The 18,245-nt window shown below is 46.0% G+C and overlaps 1 protein-coding gene across 6 annotated transcripts in view; it reads right to left on the reverse strand.

Moving 5' to 3' along the window:
• ASTN2 (astrotactin 2) overlaps positions 1-18,245 on the reverse strand; it is an 877,839-nt gene that overhangs the window by 450,601 nt on the left and 408,993 nt on the right. For 5 of the 6 annotated variants that reach the window (XM_032419129.1, XM_032419128.1, XM_032419126.1 and 2 more), the window contains 3 exons: positions 3,587-3,671; positions 2,469-2,543; positions 1,553-1,690 (listed from right to left, as the gene is read on the reverse strand). In XM_032419129.1, coding sequence (XP_032275020.1) covers positions 1,553-1,690; positions 2,469-2,543; positions 3,587-3,671 — 298 coding nt within the window. The remainder of the gene's footprint in view (positions 1-1,552; positions 1,691-2,468; positions 2,544-3,586; positions 3,672-18,245) is intronic. The other variant, XM_032419127.1, reaches the window with a different exon arrangement.

An 18,245-nucleotide genomic window follows, 5' to 3' on the forward strand; every position in this document is an offset into this window, starting at 1 on the left:
AAGAATGGTTCTTCAACCAGATGGTCTTTGCTCCATCTTTAAAAATATGCAATGCAAAGAAACCTTAGCACATGCTTTACTGAAGTCTCACTGACTTCTATCAAGAATAGAAATAATGGTAATCTGCCATGAAAATGTGTGTGTGTAAAACCACCTCAGTTCTTACTAATTATAACTTCATTTCCTAAGTGCTACCCTTTAACAAACTATTCTTTTTAAAACTACCTCTTTTGGGAAATATAAACAACCTGAAAAATCATGCTAGGTTCATCTGTCCATGAACAGTTGAGAAGGTGAGAATAAACAAATTGCAAAGCAGAGACCAACTCAAACACAACCCAAGGAGTTGGGTTTGAGAGCTTCCTATCAAGATGCCACAGACACACCGATAACATCTTGATTCAGAATGGCCCAAAGCCAGCTATGCACAATCACAAGGAGTAGGGTAGTAAGGCATGATTCTCAGTTCCAATTTAGGAGTAAACAAACTGTTTATGAGCCAGTTTCAAAAGGAAAATTGGAGGGGCACCTGGGTGGCTCAGTCGGTTAAGCATCTGACTATTGATTTTGGCTCAGGTCATGACCTTAGGGTCGTGAATTCGAGCCCCATGTCAGGCTCCGTGCTGGGCATGCAGTCTGCTTAAGATTCTCTCTCTCCCTCTGCCCCTACCCCCCTTCCCCACTCATGCATGTTCTCTCTCTCTTGCAAAAAAAAAAAAAAAAAAAAGTAAAATCAGAGTCCATTTTTGGTAATATTAAAATTTCTGGAATGCTTCACCTAATCAAATTGGGTGGGGGAAAAACCCCCAAAACCCACCTCCACTAGAAATCTCCAGAATAGTGATGGGATCAGATGTAAGACCACTGGTTTAATTAAATCAATAAACAACTAGTAGTTGTCCAATATGTGCTGGGAACTGGAGATTAGAAAGCTAAGTAAGTTATTTTCTTTGACCTTGAGAGATTCACCACATAATGGGACAGAATGATATGTAAGCAACTAATTACAACACAGTAGAGTGAGTCTATAATGAAGTTAACTACAAGGTGCAAAACGTGTAAGAAAAGATGTAGTCTCCATCCCTTCATGAGTAAAGAACAAATAAATTTGACCTGGACATCAAGAATCTATGGATTAGCCCAAAGTCTGCTCCCAGTACCAGAGTCATAATAGAAAGCACCTCATTCTCTAATCTTTCACTTTCATGATTCTCTAGTATACGATTAAGTAATGTTCTTTTATAAGACATAATCATTAATAATCCCAGAATGAGCCAGATAATGTGTTAGCCCGCTCATATTTTATATAAACCCAGAAGGAGTGCAATAATGTTGAAATATAAGGCATTGAGGCCCACGGATGGAGCACACTTCTAAAGGAGGGTGGAGCGTGGCATATTGGAGAGTGTTCTTCACATCATCCGCTAGGCAGGTGCCTACTTCAACAATATGAAGACCACTTCTTTGCACAAGTCCCCGTGATGCTGAAACAGAGAGGCCTCCAGTGTGCCCAAGAGTCCTTGGTATAGGACACTGGGGATGACTTCCCTACCTGACATCTGCAGGGTCTTCCGTGACGAGCACGTCTGTCTTGCAGCTGGCCAGAGGGTTGATGGAGAGCTCCACAGGCGGAACCACAAAGCTTTTGCTGACAGGAAGCCAGAGTCCTTGGCCCAAGCTGAAAGTAGACCTGCAATGTAAGAGTTTCCATTGGGGAACTCCCTGGGAAGCAGAGAGAAAACAGCAAATAGGGGCCCCTCCTCCACCCTTCTAGGACCATTTCTTCCCCACCCAACTGAGTCCCCTGCCTTCTCTATAGCACAATTTGGCCAACCTTGCCCAGACCTGTATGGCCATCTCTTAAACCTATTAATCATTCAGCCCATGCATTGCTTTGTGTTGCTAGTTTTCTTTTCCTGACCACCTGTCCCGACTCCCAATAAACAGTGGGCTCTATGAGGACAGGGACTATTTCAGCTTTGCTGTCCCGAGCAATCCTCAGAGCCAACAGGGGCTCTCTAAGTGACTGCTAAGTCAGCAGGGGTGGTCTGCACAAAGGTGAAGAGCACGGACTCTGCATCAATTTGAACCAAAATCTGATTCCCGGTTCTGCCACTTACTCTGCTGTATGTCTTTATCAGCTGAAGTACTGAAGTTTCACACAAGATTCTAGGGAGGTGGCGGGAAGAGGTTCTATGGTTGTAGAATATTTTTAAAGCACTGGACTAGATAATCAACCATGTCTTCCCCCATTCAGATATCTGAGTCCATTAAGTCTAGATGCCAGACACATGGGAATTCGATTCCCGTAGCAACCCGGGCCAGGATGGTACATTCATGCCAATGAGAGTTCCCCTGTACTCAGCGCAGCCTAAAGGCTCACAGGCTCCACTAGGGATGCACGACTATCCCTCCCCAGGCCCTGCTCCCCTCCCCAGCATCATGCCCCAACAGGACTGTCAACTCACCTGAGAATCTTTTCAGGGGCTTGTTCTCCTGTTACTAGGTCATAGCCCCTCTCGAGTGTAGTGTAAGGCCAAGGTCTGTGGGAAGAACAGGAGAGAAAGAAAAGGGGATAGGAGATGATATTAGTCAGATGGGATTCATAGGTGGACACTGCTTAAAAGTAGCCTTACAGACAACCAAAGTTCACAGAAGTAATTACAACTGATCCTTAAACAGCACTGGGCTTAGGAGCACTGACACTCCCCACATGGTCAAAAATCTGCGTATCATTTTTGATTTCCCCCAAACCCTAACTACTAATAGCCTACTGTTTTATTTTGTTGTTGTTGCTGTTGTTTTTAATTTAATTTTATTATGTTATGTTAGTCATACAGTACATCATTCATTTTTGATGTAGTTCTTGTTATTTTTTAAGTAGGCTCCACGCCCATGCCCATGACCCTGAGAGCAAGAGTCGCATGCTCTAACGACTGAGCCAGCCAGGCCCCCCACTAATAGCCTACTGTTGGCTGGAGGCCTTACTGATAACGTAATCAGTTGATTAACACATATTTTATAGGTTATATGTGTCATATGCTTTATTGTCACAATAAAGTAGGCTAGATAAGAGAAAATGTTAAGAAAAATCATAAAGAAAATACATTTACCATCCTGTACTGTATTTATTGAAAAAAAAATCCGCATGTAAGTGGAACCGTGTGGTTTAAACTCATGTTGTTCAAACCCATGTACTGGGTTAAGACTCTTTATAAGAGAATGTCTCCATCTCACAGAAGGACTCAGCCCTTTAAAGACTACTTGTCTGTTTTGGAGTTTATGGACAAAAACCCCATTTTCTTTCTGTATCAGTCCAGTTAAGGAAGTGTCTATTGATTACTTACAGTTTGGGAGGGGGAATTAAATTTGAGCCTTTGTTCTCTAGAAGATTCATCAGTCATGTACCTTTAATACTAAAATGTGATTCAGTGGGAAATGGGATTCATTGCCCATCAAGTCTTACAGGAACACAACTGTTGTAGAGAAGAGTCCTCTTTGTGGAGCGGTTTTGGGGCCTGTAGTAACAGAGCAGAGGAGTGGGGCTGGCCCTCTGCTGTCCCTGCTCATGTCCTTTGCTACTCACCCTTCACTCTGTCCCCAGTCACTGCGCACACACAGGTGTCTGTGAACCGGGTCGGGGGCATAGCCTTCATGACAGCTGCACTCTCCTGTAAGCAAAAAGAGAAAGGGGTTTGTGAATTACTACCTGCCCCAAACAGCCTTGTCCCCTGGCTTCCTTGTTTTCTCAGTGGGCTGCCTGGTTTTAGAAAAGGCCCAGGGAAAGAGCCTGTTCTGGTCTACCCACTGCTGTGGTTAATAAAGGGTTTATTCATTTATTCAGCTGCTCAGGTATTCATTCAACAAGTCCTGACCCCACTCCTTGCCAGGTTCTCGGCCCCATGCTGAAGATGCAGAGACTGGACACTGACAGGGCTCACAGGTTAATGAGGGGAACAGGAAGTGACCTGGTGGCCACAAATGGAGGTCCTATTTTTGAATATTTAAATTATGATAAAGTAGATTGGCACTAAGAGTATAATCAGAAATTTGAATTCTCTCCACTTGAATGAACAATTCATGTTTGTCCATAAGCCCCCAAATCAAATGTTACCTCCTCCAAGATACCTTTGATTTCCCCTTCTAGACAATTTGTTTTCATCTATCATTTCCAGATTTTATTTTGTTTTGTTGTTATTGTTGTTCGTCTTAGTTGGTTTTCCTTTCCTCCTCTTCCCTCCCCACCTTTACCCTCTTGTTCCCTTCCTCTCTGTCCATCCATCCATCCATCTGTCCATCCATCCATCCACCTGTCCATCCATCCACCCATGTATCCATGCAACATTTTATTATGGCCATATCTTATGCCTGGTTGCATGAATTCTTGCTAGTATCCCACAGTGCCTTTAACATCTTCTCCCTTTGGCCAAGCTCAATTTGGGTGGCCAGCACATGTCTAGTTTCCTTGTTTGTATATCTTCAGAGTTCAGAATCCTGGAAGGGTTTTCCAAAACTCTCTGTCCTACCCTCTTCAGTTATCAGTCCTGCACCACTGTATATTCCTTAAGGTTGGGTTGACTAAGGTTCAATTTGTTATTGGCTTTTCCTAAGGTGTATTTGTGGAATGTTCACAGATGCCTTACCAAACATAGATTCTATTTAAAAAATGAATGGGAAACACTAGACTATTTGTAGAGCCAGTGGTGTGTGATTCTTCATGAAAGCGATATCTAAACAGTTTTCCCAAAACCTATTTCACCTTAGGAAGCTTGCTGGTGGAACAGGTCACAAGATGGACCTGTTATGGACCATGGACCCTGGTCCACACCTTGGGAGATGCTGATAAGAACTGCCCTGTCTTAGCACACTGCCTAGAACAGAGTAGGTGATCAATGCTGTGAGTTGAATGAATAATTAACTATCTGTGATGGCTTGTAAATTTCTAGAATATTGCTGTCAGGTTGCCTTCTTTCTCATCTTTGGGTGATCATACACACACACACATACACACACACACACACACACAGATGAACCTGCAACTCTTCAATCCTACAGTGATTTGGATTGGCCTGACCTGAGAGTTTTTGAACCATGTTTCCCGGAAATGTATAATTCAATGGGAGAGATTTAGGAAATTTGCAACTTTTAGATCTTAAGTTCCCCTAAAAATTTTTATTTTTAAATCTCATTAATAGTAAAAAAAAAAAAAAATGAAGGCTAAACGTTCAGATGTTACATACTAGAATTTAGGATATGGGAGAGCATAGTCACATTCAGTCCAGTGGCCCAGTAAACACATTTTATGCAAACCTCATTTAAAACCACCACCAACAAGCAAGCCCACAAAAACACCTTCTCCTGTCATCTCTGTTTCATTGAGGAAGATATGGAGACTGGGAGCTGAAGTGCTAACAAGCCCATGCTTTTTACAACTACAGATCTTGTGAATCAAGGTTTTTTTTCAACCTTGTGCTACCAAAACAAAACACAGCAGGGAATATATATTAGGGCAACACAGGTTCTACAACTATAACCCATAACTCCTGATCTCAAAACATTTGTATTTATCAAACCACCTCATTGTTTTCACTCATTCACTAAAAATGTTATGCGTTTGACCTTATACAAAGCATTCTGAGTGTTAAAAAAAAAAACCTCTCTAATTTGTTTTATACATTATGATGCTGATTAATCTTTGTAACCCCAGCATTAGCAAGTATCTGGCAAAGAGCCTGGGATTGATAAATGTCGGTTGAACTGAAATGGTAGTAAGACAGAATAAGGAGTGAAGGATGGGTCAGAGATAGCATTAAAAAATATTCAGAATAAGATAGCTGAAAGACAGAAGAGAGGGAGAGAGAGGGATCTACTTTTCCTCTTCTCTGGATACCTGGTAAATAGAGGAGGGGGCTGTTCGCAGGCAGGCATGCTCTCTGTAACTCTCCTCTCCAATAGCAAGTTCGAGTCATCCAACAAATGTGTGTGCTGTAAGTGTGTGCAGCCTAATGAGCTGCATGCCCAAGGTGAGGAGAACGGAGGAAGAAGGCTGAGATCCTGGAGATTTAGATGAGAATAATTTACCAAAAAGGGGTGGGGGGAGTTAGGAGTCACTAATGATGTGTTAAAATGCGACAGCCCCATCATGAAATATTCACCACTTTAAATACGTCTAATATTAAATATTAAAAGTTCTGGCATTTGTCCTCGAGGCTCTCAGGGCTGATTTATGATCTGCCACAACCACAGACATCATGATTCATAATGGAAGAGGTATGTGGTTGCCTCCAGTCGAGGGACAGGAAGTCAGGCTGGAATGGGCAAGAAGGGATGGGAATGGAGGGCCTTTCTTCTTCAGGGAAAGGGCACAGAGTGGGTTCCTATTTCTCCAATCTGTAACTCTGCAGGAGAGGGCAGGTCCATTGTCCCCTTTCCCTCCTCTTGGGAATATGAGTGAGAATGAGAAATCTATACAGAGAAAGGGTGCTGCTGTCGTCCGTGTTTCTCTCTTATGTGCTTACCAGGCAGGTTTCCCAGTCCTCAGAACAGACCATTAATTACTGTCACTCATTATACAACAAATATATATTTTGCAAATGAGAAGCATCCACCCCGGAGGCCCCTAAAAGGCTGCCTGGAGAACAGGAAGTGAGACGGGGAAAGAGAGTTGGAGGCAGACAGGCCTGCGTTCCAATCCTCACTTTCTCTCTCCCTGGATGTGTGGTCTTGGGGAAGTCACTTCACCTTTGTGGGTCTCAGTTTTCTCATTAATAGAATGGAAATGATAGTAACGTCAACCTCACAGAGCTGACTGTGAGAAAAAATTGAAGTAGTGAAGGGTAAGGTTCATGGCTCAGGCAGCCAATGAGCAAATCCTCAATAAATTTCTCCCTCCTCCCCTTCCGTTCCAAGACAGCACTCCACTCTGATATATGCTGGAATATAACTCTGGACACTGGATAAGTAATTTCCTTCTTACTGGGCCTTAACTTCCCCATCTGCAAGATGGAAAATTGGGAGTAGAAGTTCATCAATTCTGAGTGCCAGTGAAAGTCAGTTATTTATGCTGCCTTTCTGAATCCCTAAACTCTATTTTCTAGACACTGTTTGAGTGTTAGCTGTGATCGCTTTTTGCAGTTGGGCTGGGTGTCTCCAGTAAGATTTCCATCAATGCCATGGCTATTGGCTTTATTGACTCCAATTTCCTATTTTGCTGGCTCAGCTAACTCTCCACTATTTACAACCAAGCATTTCCTTCTTGCAAGATGCAAGCTTCTGATAGCCAGACCTGAGGATTAACCACTTCCTTCTAGGAGTCCCTTCCTCACCTCTGCCTCTGCATACCCAGAGCAGCCAGGCTAGCAAAGAAGAGCACTCCGGGGACACAGTTTGCATGGTTTCCATGTGCTGGCTACAATCACCCATGCTCCCTTACTCCTGTCACCACAGAAGTTCCTTGAATGAGGGGACTGCACCTGTCTTGTTCACTGCCACATCCAGCACCCACTGCACTGCCTGGTACATAAATAAGTGAGGGGGTATATTTTACGATAGTAATGTCTATGCCAATGGGGTAAATAAACCCTTTTTTTTTTTTTTTTAATTTGCCTGTTCTCCCCACCAAACTGGGAACTTCTGGATTGCAGAAATCTTTACGTAACCATCTCGATATGCTAGTGATTAGTGTAGTGCCGGATGAGGGGTAGGCAACTCATTTGCTGAATGAATGAATGAATGAATGAATACATAAATACACTGTAGTTTTCATGAATTCAGGCTGAGTTCATTTAGAATAATGGCAGTTCTGCTGAAGACTAGAATAAACTTTCTTATAACCAGGACAGGTATTTGCCAAGGAAATGGAAAGTATAAACATGAGTGTTGATGAAATTTCTAAAATAGAATTTTATTTCACATCAGAGCAGAAACAGCTCTTAAAGCTCATCTAGGTCACATCTTCTCAGCTTCATTTTTTCAGAAGGTAAGGTACAAGCTCAGAGAGTCAAAACGTTTGGCCAAATCACTAGATTAGCCTCGGAGTCAGGCGGGATTAGAACCCAGGGCTCTTGGCCACTACTGTCGCATCCTTCTCCCTGCATGGATGATCTCAATGCTTCAATATACCTGGCAACATTTTCTAGGACTTCTTTTTTCCTTTGTATTCCTCTGACATCTCAGACTTTCCTGTAATGAGAATCTATTACATTTACAAACAGGGATTATATTTTTTTAATATAATGAATCTGAGATATCCTTAACAGATTTAAAATATACATTTAGATGTGATTGATAATGCAGACCTTAAAAAAGAGTTTAATCTCTTCATTAAAGTGGTTCATATAAGGGAATTCAGTTATGTGGATTTTCATCATGCTAGTTATTAAAACTCTGTATTATCAGCTCTAGATGAGTTGTACTGGTTTTAAAATATTTACTCTTCATGTCTCCTAGGTCCTTTTTAGTCAGTTCTCATTTTATGTTACATACATTCTCACTCCAGAAACCCTTGGGTAAAAACAACAGAATCCCTCAATTATGATCAATCTTGAGTTTAGCTTGTGTGGGCTCTTCAAAATCACTTCAAAGTGGACATTGCCTTCATGTTAATCATATAAGATTGTGGGAGAGTAGTTCAGAGCACGGGCCCTGGAATCATCTTGTTGTGGATTCAAACCCTGGATCTGCCACTTCGCATTTGCATGAATTTGATCAAGTGGCTTCACCTCTCTGCATCCATTTCCTCATCTGTAACAACATTGATATCACCTATCTGCTAGAAAGATCAGTGATGTCTTTGAAAAGTCTGCATTACGGTCTTTGGCACATTTCTTCTCGCTGAAAACATCACAGATGTTTGTGTTTTTGTAATTATTCCCGGATAGGAGAGAGGCCAATTTAGCAACTTGTTTTAGTGGGAAGAAAAAGTGCTTTCTAGATAAAGGATGGTCGCAGTTTCAAGGTAGGCCCTCTGCAAAGCCAAGGGGATCTCAGTTTCTTTATCTGTGTATTTGGGGCAGCTTGAATGAAATCATCTCCAAAGCTGGTTACGGTGTTCCCAGAACCAGCAACACCTGCCACCTTTGTCTTTGTTCCTCCTGCTAAAGGACACAGAGGCATGAATGAGGCAAGCAGCCAGAGGGTCCTGCCCCCTCTGTCCCCCACAGCTCAGAGAAGCTCATCACCTGCCCACGATGGCTGGATAAGTGCAAACCCTTCTTCCCCAGTCTGCCCGCTGTCCGGCTCCTCTCCTCCCACCTTGTCATCCTCTTACGATTCCATTCTCACTTGCTTCCATCTCAGTCATCACTTATCATCACAGGCCAGGGACACGGGCTGCTGTCCACTTTCCTATTTATTCTTCTTGTCACTGCAGCTTGGAAAGACATCTCCCTGGGCCCCCAGAGCAGTAAGTGTGCATGGCATCCTTTCTTGTCCTGACTCTGAGTGGGCCACCGTGGGCTTCTTCACTCGCAGCTCTGGCCCTGGAGCCCAGCTCGGGGCCCAGCGTGTGGTGGGGGAGGCACGGGCTGAGCATGACATCACTGGGAGCCTGCTTCATGGTTGGCGTGTTGGAAGACACTTGTCACATATGTCACTGCATGTCATCTCACAGGTCAGACCCGTGATCAGTACCAGGAGGAAGGTAGCGGCGTCCTCATTATAAAATAAGGAAACAAAAACTCGGACTCAAATAGTCATTCGCCCAAGGTCCCAGAGTCAGGTCCTCAAAACTTGTGCTCCCTCACATCATCACAAACAACATGACAACAGCCATGACCACCGGGACCAGAGCCAGGGCGGCTGCTTGTACTGCGAGGGGTATCAGTTGCTAGACAACAAGCATTAGGAAGACGAGGAATCTCTGATGCACCCACACCGAAATTAGCATCGGGCTGATTTCTAAAATCTGACTATACCTAAAGATGAAAAATTACTCTTCCAAGTATCCCCTGTTCAAATGTAAATAGTTTATGTGTGGATTACACTAAATCTATAATATCTATGTAATGAAGGTTGATTTCCTGCTAGCATGGATAATCCACAGGGGAAGCATCATACCTTCTAATTGGGCATCTACTCTGTGCTGACCTTACTCAAAGAACTTTTGGTATCTATGATAATACTGACAGGACGACGTTATTGGTTCCACTGTAAATACTATGAAGCTGCCCAGGGTTGTGAACATCTAAGCCCAGTCTCTTTCTGAGACTTGCCAGGCTTTGTGATGGCTCTCTGAGGCTGTGCTTTAAAAGAGAGTGTGGAAAATTGGGGCGTGTGGGTGGCTCAGTGGGTTAAGCGTCTGCCTTCGGCTTGGGTCATGATCCCAGGGTCCTGGGATCGAGCCCCACATCGGGCTCCCTGCTCAGTGGGAAGCCTGCTTCTCCCTCTGCCCCCTGCGTGTGCTCTCTCCTTCTCTCTCTCTCTTTCAAATAAATAAATAAAATATTTGGGGAAAAAAAGAGAGCGTGGAAAAAAAACATGGAATAGGAGATTGGGGTGAAGGAAAATGTACCCTGTGGTAGAATGAATTACTGCTGTCAAGTCTTCATTTCCTACAGTAGTATGCAATTACATGCTTGCCACGGCTGATGGTGGGAAGAGTGAGCTCTCTTCCCGGGCCTTTGTATGCAGGCTTAGCATGTTACTTGCTTTGACCAATAGTATGATAGCAGACATGATGGGAACCAAGGTCTGAAATGTGCTGTTTGGCTGGGCTTGCTCTCTGGCATTCCTGCTTCTTGCCAGGAGAAAACCAGGCTCTAAGTAGTGGCCAGTCCAAGGAGGATGAGAGGCATGTGGGACAGAACTGGATGCAGCCTGAGCTTAGAGACAAATGCAGCTTGAGCCCTGGCTAGCCTGGCCCACCCAGGTGTGTAACAAAGGGGAAAATGCGTCTAGTTGTTGACAACAACACACTGTGGTTGTCTGTTAGGCAGCATTAGTGTAAAAAAGCTGATGCACCTCCAATCTGCATGCCCCCCTTCTATGAATAATGCTCTCACTTTCATCCCAAAATGGAAACCTTAGAAACATCTCTGACCTGACTTCATTTTTTCATCCTCAACATCCGAATGGCACCTGAATCCCCCTGATTCTACCTCTTTGTTGTCACTCAGACCCACCCCTTCCCACCTTTCCCACTATCACTGCCCCAGGGAAGGCCCTCGACACTGTCCCTGCACATTGTTGAAAGTTTTATCACTGATGATAAGCTTTCAGTGTCCTCCCATCAACCTGAGTGATGGCCAGTTACCTCTTCAGAGAGCAGCTACACCCATGGCTCATCCCCAAAACTATCAGTGGCCCCCAGGTGCTCTCAGGACAGAGTTCACATACCCCTGGTCTAACATCCAAAGCCCTTCATGACTGGGCGCAGCCAATGGTCCCAGCCTTATCAATTGCTCTCCTCCCTTATACACTTCCTGCCCTAACCTCTTGGGTTTACTGATAATAACAGGGCCATCAGAGACCCACCTGCAGACCAGGGTCTGCTTCTTGTAGTAGGTCTGCTCTGATCCTACTCCTTGAGCAGAGCAGAGCCTGGGAATTGGAGACAGAGATGTTCAACAGAGGAGAAACCAGGGTTGAGAGGGAGTAGGAGGTGAAGAGAAAATTAAGTGGCAAAATGATATTTAGGAGAGGAATGAGATCATGTGGGCAGTTTGAATGTCAGCAGTATCCTCAGGGAATATATTTTACAATGCTGACGCCTCTGAACCTTGAGCAAATCTTTCTGTTTTGCTAGGCCGCAGTCTTCCTGTCTGTAAAATGAGCAGCTAATACTCAGAGACCCCCAAACACCCTTCCAAACCTTGCTGAAATCCCAGGCCTTGATTCTTCTTCTAACACGTTCTGGTCTTGTCTCTTGAGGTTAGTGTTTCCCTAGGGACTGAGGGGGAGGTGAGGAATGTTAGGGAAGGTTGGGAGTTGGGAGAACAGAGGTTTGGAGGCAGAAAAGCATGAGTGGAGTGAACTAACAAGACGGTATGATTGGGATCTTTATGAAGCGAGGACAACTTCTCTAGAAGTCTTCTCTAGAAGTCTGCGTGACCTAGGGTGGGTCTCCTTCCTCCCTGAGACTCAGTCTCTCTATCTGTGCACTGAGAAGGTGGTCTGGATGACATCCAAGCAACCTCCCAAGGGCACCTCTGCTGTCTCTTTCTTCCTTACGCTATAGGGGTGACACGTTTCAGCCTTGTTCTTCCCCAAACATTTGAGACACATTTGGATGCCTGCATTATGGCTGCCAGCCTCTCACTGCCATTCATCTTCATGCCTCTGAGCACAAGAAGGAAAAAAAAAAAAAAGAGGCTGAAGGGTTCTCATGGTGCAGGCTGGCGATCAGGCCTGATGGAGATCAGAGTCCTTAATCAAGGCTACCTGGGGGGCTAATGGGCACTGACTCAGCTAATGGGGCAGCCCGTGTGGAATGCCTGGGCTCTGAAAGGCCAGCTGCCAGGCCACACCAGGGCTCCCATTTCAGGCGACCCCTCGCCCCCTAGCCTCATCCACCCATGAATGCGCCATGCACACGATTATCTATAAATCAGTGTCTGGGAGAAAAGCATGTGGGTAATAGATTCTCTTAAAATTGTGGCTGACTGCGGATGGAGGGGGATGAGGCAACCTCACCAGCAGCCTGGAACTGATGGAAGCAGAGGCTGACAGCCCGAACCACCAGGAAGGATCATGGAATTCCTGACCGAATGCACAGGGTGGGGCCTGCCTCTAGGGGCGTGCCCTCCCCACCACTGCCCCTGCCTCGCCCGGAGCCTGCATCACCCATGCTTCTCAAGTCACCCTGGAAGGGGTGCAGCGTGGGGGGAGCAAGGGTAACAAGCAGGAGGAGGGAAGCCAGCATCAGCACGGGAATTAGAGCCATCTGGGGCTCACTCCTCAGCTTACTACACACAGACCCAGTGGCCTCCATCGGCGGCTGCACTACTCTGGGCCTCAGTTTCCCCATCAGGAAATGGACATATTAACCCCGATTTTTAAAACTGTCACAAGGACTGGAGGTAACATATTACACACGATTCCCGGGGCGCCTGGGTGGTGCAGTCGGTTAAGCATCGACTCTTGATTTTGGTTCAGGTCATGACCTCAGGGTCGTGAAACCGAGCCCCCCGGTCAGGCTCCGTGCTCAGCGTGGATCTGCTTGGGACCCCCACCTGCGATGCACTCGCTCTCCCTCTAAAAACAAAAAAATGATGACCACATCACTGCACGTGTAGGTGGCTCAGCGTGAGCTGTTATCCTTGTCGTTGGTGTTACTCCCGGCACTGCCATCGGGCCGGCCCCCCCAGGCCATACCTCCTCTCTGGCTTGGTGCCCTTGCCCCTCTTGGGTGCAGCCCCTTCCCGGGCTTCCTGCCATGTGGGTTCTTTCCTCCCTTTTTTCCTCCCCACATGGTTCTTGCCTCCTGTCTGGTCCAGATCTTACTTCTTCCGACCATTTCTCATTCTCAGTACAATTCCTGTGTGCCTGGCATGGGTAGGATCGCGGCACAGAGACGAATCCATCCGATTCTCCACCACAAGCAGCTGACACTCAGGTGTCACCAAGAAGAAAATACATCGCTACCACAAGCTGTGATTTGGGCTGGGGAGGACTCGGAGGGCGTGCAAAGAGCCGCGGGATCGCAGGAAAGAGCATCAAACTCTGCCCCCCCAAGGTCGGGGACATGCCAGCAAAGAGGGAAGATAACAAGAGGGGACACTGAGAGTCCTAACTGCTGGGTGGTTTTGGAAGTTCCTTACTTATATTAACTCATGTGACCCTCACAATAAACCTAAGATGCAGGTTCTACTTTCAACCCCATCTTACAGATGAGGAGACTGAGGCCCAGAGGGGTTAAGTAACTTACTGGACTGATGTCACAAACAGAAGTGTTGCCAAGGCCAGGACTGGAATCCAGAGACAGTGCTGCTGGTCCCAGGCTGTACCACCTCTCTCCCAAGGGGGTGTAGGAATTTTCCAGAGGAAGGAGTGGGAGCAAAGGAAGGTCACAGCACCACAGGAAATCCTGGGCCCTTTTGTTTCTCGGATCAGCAGAGCCAGAGGGCTTTGCAGGCACTGAGGAACACTGCCTTATCCCACAGGCATGGAGAAACTCCTGGAAACCTCTATATCCCCTCTGCAAAGAGAGTCCTTTCCAAATGCTGACTCCAAGCACTGTGCATGGAGAGAGGGGTTTAGAGAAGACAGGCACTGGAGTCAGGACAGGGTCTGAACTCTTCATTTGTCACCCAGTGGCTCCATGATTTTGCACAATTTCGTGTCTCTGACCAAGACTCTATTTCCTCAGTTCTACAACAAGCTTGATCCGGTCTGCCCCTCTCCCTGAACAACGTCCAGAATGTTCTATCCCCAGTATGGGCTCCATAAGGACAGCCCGTGACTGCTATGATTATTACTAGGGAATTGCCTCCATGTACCTTCCTGCCCACAGCTCTTATCTTGGACACCTCGGCTGTAATTTGGGAAGAGGGAAAGGCTAAGAGTTGCTTATGGATCCTGTTAAGCACTTCATGCTTGATCTACTTTCTCACCTTTAATCCATCCAGCCACTCTGTCCTGATTTTACAGATGAGGAAACTGAAGCCCCCAGGGGTTAAATGACTGGACTTCGGCTTGCACAGCAAGAAGATAACAGATTCAGGATTTGAATTCCATTCTTCTCGACTCTGGAGCCAACGCTCCCCCACACTGTCCCAGGTAAGATGGAGGAGTTCAGCATGATCCTGCACGTCACTCAAAATGACCCACTGTGGTGGCTCTACCTGGCCACCTACCACGCCTCTACTGGAACTTACGGGGATATAGATGAGATGAGGCGATGTGGTTGTCATTCCTCAGGCCCCTGTGGCTCTGTTTCTCTACTAGCTGACGGGTGGCCTTGTTCAAGATCCTTCATCTCTCTGAGCCTCATCCTTCTTACCCAGAAGACGGGGAACATAAGTCCTGTCCTGTCCCATTCACAAGGATGCGGTAAGGATAAAATATACACTATTCTATTCAGGACACGTGATGATTAATAATGCAGTTGTCCCCCACTTGCACAAAACCTGAACCAGCAAAGTGAAATATACAAAATAGATTAAGCAGAGGGTAATTATTCATTTTGCAAAAGAGTTCTTCACTCTACAAAAGAGACGCACTGATGGTTTTCTTTTTCAAGCACCAGCTATCTTTGTGAGTTTAAAATCAAATCTCATTTATAAAATTAAAGCAAAAAAGAATAATGATTTTCCAGATGTGCACTGAGTACAAGGGGCCACACACACGCGTGCGCGTGCGCACACACACACACGGATGTGTCCTGCCCGAGCCATCCATGCCCTAAAGCAAGGTGGTCCGGACACCATGAGGATGGAGCCTTTGCCTCTGGCTTGAGGAACTGGGGGGAGAACCAAGAGAACCAGCGGACAGCATGTGACATCTGCACTCTGTTCAGAGGCATCTCTTCCTGAGTAACCTCCGCCTCAGCTCTAGGCAGATGGTCAGGGTCTCAGGTATAGCTTCTCTGGGAAACTAGAGAACCATCATTTCCAGGACTTCCATCTGGAGTATTATACCATTTCACATAATGTGCATATTCAGCTGAACCCAGCTCATTTCCACTTTGCTAATCTCACTCCTGATTATATTCATATTCACATTCTTGCTCTGCCAACCCCCCAACCCCAGCTCTCTTCTGATGATGGTTCTCTCTTCCCCTCTTCTCTGTCTCCCTTTTTGGTTCTCAGTCTTTGTGCATTTGCTCCTGCCTCAGTTTCCCTCTTTGGTCTCTGCTTTTCTGCCTTTGCCTTTCTCTGTGTGTGTGTGCCTCTATTTCCTCACTGTCCACCTTCCTGTAAGCCTCTTTCCTTTGTAGAAAGGAAAAGGACAGTGAAAAGGACTTCAGTTTAAGTCACACAGGTGCAGGTTAAATCCCCAGACTCACTTCGTCCATGAAAGAGACAAAAAAAGGACAGTCTGTCTACTTCAAGGGTTAATGTAATGATTACATAAGATATGGTGAGTAAAGGTGCCTAGAGCAAAGAATACATTCACATCCTGTTAATTCCACTCCCCCTACTTTTCTGCCTCTTTTTCTTGATTTTTCTCATTCTCCATCTTTCCCTTTACTTCCCATCCATTCTGCTCTCTTAGTCCCAATCTCACACAAGCACACACACCACAGCCTCTTCCCCACCCCCTGTCCCAGGCCCCGCCCCTAACCCCACCCCAGGCCCCACCACTTTACCTCTACCCAGGCTCCACCCCCTTATCCCTCCCCAGTCCTCTCCTCTCTACCCTTCCCCAAGCCCCATCCCTTTACCCCTGCCCCAGGCTCCCCGTCCTCAATCCACCCCAGGCCCTGCCTCCTCATCCCTCCCCAGGCCCCCTGCCTCCTTACGCTTCCCCAGGCTCTACCCCTAGCCACCCCCACCCCAGGAGACTCCCACAATCCCTGCCCCTCACCTGCTACCCCAAGCAGCCCCCACGTTCAGGCAAGGATTTAATTACAGAATGGCACAGGTTCCCATTACTAAGACACACATTCTTTCACAAAATGTTTTTACGGTACATTTACTGGTATATGATAGAGAATCATCATGAATCATTAAAATTAAGCAACGTGTGTCCAAGTGGCCTGCACCAGGCTTCACTAGGAAGTCAGGCTTTGCTGTTAAGTCCATTTTGGGCCATTTGAAAGCTGGCAGCAGACCGTTTACTGCACAGGGTGAGGCTACCTGACCTCGCCTGACTTTTGTGTGAAGCATCTCGAATTCCTGGATGCCCTGTCCTGAGGGACGATCTTGGTGTGATCAGCATAAAATCCATACACCTCCCGACCCCTGTTGTCTGGTAGAAACCCATCTATTGAAATTTCAATTAAAAGACCATTTAACAAAAAACCAAAAGGCTGGGATGATACACACATACACACACACACACACACGTACACAGTCTTCTCTTTTTCAGAGACCTTTAATCACCTACATCAAAATGGAAGCTGCCTTCAGTCCAGAAGAGAAAGGGCAGTGGTGTAATGGGCTGGTTCCCATCAAATAACCAGAAAAGGCTAGTGCTATTACTAAGTGCTGTGTTTTAAATGGTTTTGTGGAGGCTGCTTCTGCTCAGAAATCTATCACCACGCCTTCCATTCCATCACGATTAAGACTTTTGGGGGTTAAGTGTTATCAACACTGGGGGTTCTTTTTGCCCCTGATTCAATAATTCCCATTTGTTGAACATATATATTTGCCATATTATGTAGCAGGTACTTTGTACTGATTACAATCGTCACAATAACCTAGCAAAGGTGAATACCTTTTCCTTTGATGAAAAAAGAGCAGGAAATTGAAGGTTGGGGAAAATTAAGCAGCTTGCTCAAAACCGCACCAATAGTTTCAGACAGAGCCAAGATTTTAACCCAGGTCTGCCTGACTTCAGTGCTTTCCCTTTTTTTCCCTTTTCATCTGACTGCCTCTCCAAAAACAAAACAGCCCACGCTGGGGGCAGCTTGATTTTGAGCAAATGGGGTGGTGGCAGTGTCTCAACTGCTTCCCTCCCTGGTGACTGACTCAGCCTTGGGTCTCAGTCAATGTTGGTGAAAGAAAGACGTTAATGAAGCTGACGGGGAACTCACCATGCCCCAGATGTCCTGGATGGGAACACCTCTTTGCATGAATGGGTGGATCGGATCATACACCTGGAAGACAAACCTGACAAAAACACTTCCAGAAGCTGATACCACCTTCAGATGTTGTAAAAGGCTTCTGAAGGCCTTGGCTCAGCTGGGAGCCTCCATTCCAAGGATAAAAAATGTTGACTGCTTACGTTGTCCTCAAGAGATGGAGAAATCAAGCTTCTGCAAGCATGGTGGTCGGGAGACCTCTACTCTGCCATGAACTTCCTGAATGACTTGAGCAAGTCCCTGACCCTCTCTGAATCCCAACCTCATCTGCTGTAGAAAGGGGGAGTTCAACTGGATGGTCTGCATGGTTCTTCCCAGCCTGGACCTCTTTGCTCTTTGAATCCCCGACTGGACCCTGCAGGAGAATCTTCAAATGTTTCTTAGGAGGACAGATGGAGAAGCCACTGTCAGAGTTTATACACCCCCCCCCACCACCAATTTTAAGGGGCACTCAGGGCTGTGCAAAGCAGGGTTGACACCCTCTGATGAATGTCTCCTTAGATTTTGTGCCAGAGCCTCCTCCATCACCTCCCTGAGTCCCAGCCCCGCTTGGCACAGTGCC

The sequence above is a fragment of the Phoca vitulina genome, unplaced genomic scaffold (assembly GCF_004348235.1).
Source record: "Phoca vitulina isolate PV1807 unplaced genomic scaffold, GSC_HSeal_1.0 scaffold21, whole genome shotgun sequence".
NCBI classification, from domain to species: Eukaryota; Metazoa; Chordata; class Mammalia; order Carnivora; family Phocidae; genus Phoca; species Phoca vitulina.